The sequence below is a fragment of the Hipposideros armiger genome, unplaced genomic scaffold (assembly GCF_001890085.2).
Source record: "Hipposideros armiger isolate ML-2016 unplaced genomic scaffold, ASM189008v1 scaffold_347, whole genome shotgun sequence".
In the NCBI taxonomy this organism is placed as follows: domain Eukaryota; kingdom Metazoa; phylum Chordata; class Mammalia; order Chiroptera; family Hipposideridae; genus Hipposideros; species Hipposideros armiger.
Window position 1 is genome coordinate 1,506,007 of NW_017731697.1, and position 6,000 is coordinate 1,512,006.

The window sequence follows — 6,000 nt, forward strand, 5'->3', positions numbered from 1 at the left end:
AAATATGGTAAAATGTTAACAGTTGGAGAATCTAGGTACTGGAATACTTTATACTATTCTTGCAATTTTTCTGTAAGTCTGAAATGATCATAAAAATTATAATAGGGGCTGGCCGAGTGGCTCAGTTGGTTAAGAGTTGGCTTAAGAGCGTTGAGCTCTGAGCAACACGGCCACTGGTTCCAGTTCAATTTCCACATGGGCCAGTGACGCTGCACCTGAGCTGAGCTGTCGCTGAGCAGCCAACAGGTGGCAGGATGGATCAACTGGTATAACAACAAGATTGCCTGTTTGATGGTGGACTACGCCCACCGCAACTAAGACTGAACTCAGCACCTTGAGATGAGCTGCTGCCCGAATGGCTCAGTGGATAGAGCGTGTGCTTTTAACAACAAGGCTGCTGGTTTGACTCCCGCATGGGATGGTGGCTACGCTCACCTGCAACTAAGATTGAACACAGCACCTTGAGCTCAGAGGTCACGAGCTGCCGATGGGCAGCCAGATGGTGACTGGCGCCCTCCACAACAAAGACTGAAGAACAGTAACTTGGCTGGTCCCCTCCCCCAATTCCCCAATAAAAAAAATCTTAAAATAAAATTATAATAAAAAATTTTAAAGGTGTACAAGATACTGCACAGAGCCTGGTAAATAAATGTTCGATAAAGTACAGTTTTCAGATATCTTACACTGATTTTCAGAAAAAGAAATAAGTAGAGAAGCTAAATAAACTGTCAGGAAGTACCATGGCAAACTGATGGTAAGGTCAGGATCTGAACTCAGATCCTCTTATCTGTTCCATACCAAAGTCTGTCCTCCTTTCGCTAGAATGAGGAAAGATGAAAATTTCAACCCCTCACAGGAATTTAGATGGACTCTGTTTAAGGGGGAGATGGCATTAAATAAACTTAGCTTCAAACCACTCTACAAGCAATTCACTTCTTAGTTTCCTACAAGAAAAGCCTAGGACTGTGACAGGAACCTACTAATGCCTCAAACCTGGCCCGCAGGATGGGCATCCTGCCTACAGCACATCAAACGAACCAATAACAAACTGACGGAATCCCATGCGCAGGCCCCCCTCCTTGGGCAGAACCCTCTTTCCTGGGCACTCAGGCTTTGCTGGTCAATGCAATTTCTAGGATGGCTATCTAGACACAACTCTTCTATTGGTCTTTCCCCACCTCACATCACCCCACAGCTAAGCTTAGATAATTTATTTTTAATTGACTTATTCTGAGTAGATAACACATAGCTCAAAACTCACATGGAACAAAAGGGTGTATAGTGAAAAGTCTCCCTCCTCCATTCTCTAGCCCCCTCCCACAGAGAACCAAAGTTTAAAAATGCAACTTTGGGCCAGCCGAGTGGCACGATGGTTAAGAACTGGCTTGGGACGCCAGAGGGCCCCAGTTCGGATCCCACATATGAGCGCCAGTGACACTGCCCTCTGCAGCTAAGCTGAACAACAGCTTGACTCGGAGCTGGGCTGCCGTGAGTCGCCGGCGACGGCGTAGGCTGCAGCCCCTGATGCAGTAGGTTGCCATGGGCTACCATGTGTGGCCGGCAGCCGCCGTGAGCGGCCATCCAGAAGCCGGCGACTGATCTGCCTTGCCCGGGAAGAGCGCAATGATGGTGCCAACTTGGGCCAGTGAAGCAACGTGTCTGTTCCCCTTCCCCCAATTCCCCAGCGCTGTTCTCATCCCCCAATTCCCCAATAAAAATCTTAAAAATAAATAAATAAATAAATGCAGCTTTGTGATATTTCTCCAAGTTACTAGAATTAGCTAGATCATATGATATCAAGCTAACTTTCTGTTAGAATATTCCAAGTGATCACTATAAATTTAATAATTTCCCCATGTAGGCATTTAAAATATCCTTAAAATACTTATGTAAATATGTTTTCAACATATTAAAATGAAGGTTACAATTTTTTCTAGTGAAAAAATATTTGTATTATGCATGCTCACAACAGATGTCTATGAACCCTATAGCTGGTAAGCATCAATCACTAGAGTACTGGCAGCTCACCTGGTTCCTGTCGCGTGCATTTGTGTACCTGATCTTCTGAATGAAGTAGAATATGAGCCACGCTGAAGAAATAATCATCAAAACAATAAAGGATATTGACACGAAGACTAGAGAGCCTCGGCTGAAGTTCTTTGGTGGCATTCGAGTTCCAACAGCTATTGTCATTTGTACCGAGATGTTTTTCTCCAGATAACTCAAAATATCTTTACCCCTCAATTCTGTAATCATGACAGCAATAATATCTCCAGTGCCTGTAATATAAAATAAATATATATACACTCAAGTGACATTTAAAATTTATAGGAACATCAAATATATAAAAAGGCTACTTAGAAAAACTACTACTGGGCCAGCCGAGTGGCTCAACTGGTTAAGAGCTCGCTTGGGAAAAACTACTACCATTTCTGCTAATGGTTAAGGGTTTGCAGATTCAACTTTTCAGATGAAACGAAGTTGCAGGTGGGTGTACTGGCACCAAGTGTGAACAGAGATTTGTTGTGAAGGGCTTAAGACTTAAACAGACAAAGTGTAAAATGACTGCAGCGGTAAGAGCCATATTAACTTGTGTTACAAATATATTTAAAAAATAGATGATTAAATCAGCCAAATATGACAGCAGACAGTACAAAACATTATACAGCAATAAAAATGTGATAATATCATGTTAAGTATTCATTGTAAAACTTTTTCCATCTTAAAATGCTTTCTCAAAAGTCCCAACTGCTTAAGGGGAAAAATGCTGTTATTTATAGTACAAAAAATGGCACTTTTTATACTAATCATTCTTAGAAACATTTATAGAGCACCTGTTGTATGTAGACCAATTACAAGGAACAGAAAGAAAACAGAACGTGCAGTTGTATAACAGCACAAGAGTTAGGACACACATCTGGTAACTGAGTTGCAACCGGAAAATGCAAAATGGTGGTATCTTTTATTGAGAACAACTGAAACTAACTTTGGTCCTGTTTAGACCTGACTGGAGGAAGCTTCCTTTCTAGTTCACCCCAGAACTCTTCTGGAAATCAAACCCTTCCTGAGAGAAGTCCAAGCGTCAACTCTCTGGATTAGTTTGGCATCAAAACACTTCCAGCTTCTACCAGCTGTCTAGAGGCTCTGCCACAGCCTCTGGTGCAGTAATAAAAGGGATGTCCTTAAGTTGCCTCTCTAGTCACCTAGTTCTTGCACTCACATGGTTTCCAGATGCTGTAATACCGTAAAGGTAAGTGACTCCGTCTCCTATACATAGCATGAAATCGCTATTCCTTCCTCCTCCACAAGGGGAATAATTTTTCACTTTCTTTTAAGGAAAAAGAGAAGCCTTCTTTCTACCTACCACCCAGATAGCTGTCAGCGATCGTCCTTTCATAAGCCGAAGCTGCCTGTGGCAACATATAACTTTTACAATTTTCCTTCTTTAAAGACCCCAAAGAATCTGGGCATCAGAGGAAGGAGGATAAACCTTTTATTTGGGGAAAGACAAAATTATAACCACTTGCTCAAATCTGAATCAGGTTTGTGTATATAAATGTAAACTACCAAAACAAAATAAGCAACCCCCCAAAACTTGCCCTTTCAAAGGCTTCTTCGATGACTACTACTTCCAAATACTTGGTTTATATGCGTATGCTTAATTTATCATTTTTAACTTAAAAGGACTATACTTGTATCATGTACATCAAAAGACCACATGCAACTGAACAGAAGTTCAATAATTAGAGTTGTATGAAAAATGTAACCCAATGGAACATATGCCTTTGTATTACATTAAAAATTGTGCCAGCCACTTTATCAGAACAGCAACTTATCAGAATACTGATTAAAGCCCCCAAATAAAATGAAAATGCAAAATTAAAGTAAGCAACAAAGTTAACATCTAATTATCTTTCTGAAATAAGAGATCTAATCAGCAAGTTAGAGAAAATCATAATATTATGCTAAACCATTTTAAATTTCCATTTAAACACTTTAGCTTTATGCTTTTAAAATGTTGTTCAACAGGCAATGGTCTGCGGTATAAGATACCAGGTATGGCTATAAAGTAACTGAGACGGATCCCACACACGACACATGACAATCAGTCTCATTGCTTTATAATCACACCAGGTACAAACTTGGTTTTAGAATACAGTTCTGAGGCTCCCTCTTGAAGATTCAAGCTGGAAAGGAGCAGGGGAAGCTGCACAGGTAGCCAAGGGAACCAATCCACGCAATGTTACTCATTCAAAGACCACTAAATGAGCACCACCTAATTTCAGTTGGAAAGCTGTTTGGGAAAAGAAGTGTTTAATTATTTCCACCATCAAGTCAACAATATTTATTGAGCACCTACTATGTTCAAGGCTCCTTAACATGCACCTTTCAAAGAGAATAGAAAATTACCTGCTGTAAAATAATAAAAATCTACACACACACACACACACACACACACACACACACACACACACACAGGTTCCTGGCACAGGGCTCCTAAAAACCCTTGAAATTTCCTAAGTGATAAACATTAGGAGCATCTTTTGTCTTTGACCTTGGTTTCTGACAGAGCTCCTAAATCCCATAGAATCTCCTGGGTGACAGGAGAATCTTTTATTCTAATGAGGCCTCTCTGGGTGGGCTTCTAGATAGCTTCAGGATTGGCACTGGTCACCAGTAAGACCAAGCCATGGTGAGAAGCAGCCCTCTCCTCCTCCATCCTCTGGCAGGGGGGACTGGAGACTGAGGTAACAATAGATCATGCCTATGTGATGAAGCCTCCATAAAAGTCCCCAAAATGCGGGGGTTGGGGAGCTTTGGGGTTAGTGAACACGTGGAGGTGCTGCGAGGGTGGGGTGCAGAGAACCCTTTCCCATACCTTGTCCTGTGTAATTGTTCACCTGGCTGGTTATCTGTATCCTTTATTAAACCCTTTATAATAAACCATGAAAGGTGTTTGCCTGAGTTCTGTGAGCCATTCTAACAAATTTTTGAACCCGGGGGGGGGGGGTGTGGGAACCTCCATTTATAGTCAGTTGGTCAGAAGTACAGGTGATAGATAACCTGGGACTTGTGATTGGCTTCTAAGGGGGTCACATAAGATCCACTTTTCCGGGGTCTTGTGGGGTCTTGTGGGGCTGAGACCTTAACCTGTAGGATCTATGCTGTCTCCAGGTAGACAGTGTCAGAATCGAACAGAATTACAGGACACCCAGCTGGTGTTGCTGAGAACAGCTTGGTGTAGGGAAAACCCCACACACATTTGGTGACGAGAAGTGTCAGAAGTTGAGTGCTTCGTGCGAGTGGTAAAGGAAACAGACACAGGAGTGTTTGTTCCTCCACACCTGCTCTAGACTACATGAAAACTGCATCTACCCTCAAAGGGCAAAGGGGTCTCTTAAAGGGACTAGAGAGAGGAGCCAGACACAGGTAGTCCCATCATGCCAGTACAGACACCAGTCAGAGTGGCAGGAAAAAAGACTAAAACACTGCAGGTCACACAAAATGAAAATAATTACAGCAGATCACTGGAATACTAGTGGAGGCATTAGATTCTTAACCATTTTAGGTGGTAAATCCCTTCAAGAATCTGATAATAGGGGACCCCTCCTAGGAGAAAAGTCCCTCCCAACTTTGGTGATTTCAGGGGAGGTTCACAGACTTCCTCATTCCTCACCAGTAAAGCTGATCTGGTCTCAAAGACGTTGATTTAGGATGCCTGAGACACTCGAGTTGTGAAGATTTATGAAGACTTGCCCTGCCTCTGGGGGATATTAATGCCAGAGAAAATGTAAGCTTCAGGATGCAACTAGGTTTCAATTAAGTAGTTAAGGATTAATTAGACTCTAATGATGTAAACATCCAAGGACAGAGGACAAATATTTGGAACATCCATCAGAACCCTCGCATCCAGGCCCCTGGCTTCAAACACTGCTAATAAATCATGGATGTGGCTCAGAACCCCGTGCATTCCAGCATGCCCGGCAGCCTGGATTAATT

The 6,000-nt window shown here is 42.2% G+C and overlaps 1 protein-coding gene across 6 annotated transcripts in view; it reads right to left on the minus strand.

The window, feature by feature from the left end:
- The window catches only part of RNF130 (ring finger protein 130), a 122,109-nt gene that overhangs the window by 44,046 nt on the left and 72,063 nt on the right, over window positions 1–6,000 (minus strand). For all 6 annotated transcript variants that reach the window (XM_019661405.1, XM_019661407.1, XM_019661404.1 and 3 more), the window contains one exon: window positions 2,029–2,279. In XM_019661405.1, the coding sequence (XP_019516950.1) occupies window positions 2,029–2,279 (251 nt within the window). The remainder of the gene's footprint in view (window positions 1–2,028; window positions 2,280–6,000) is intronic.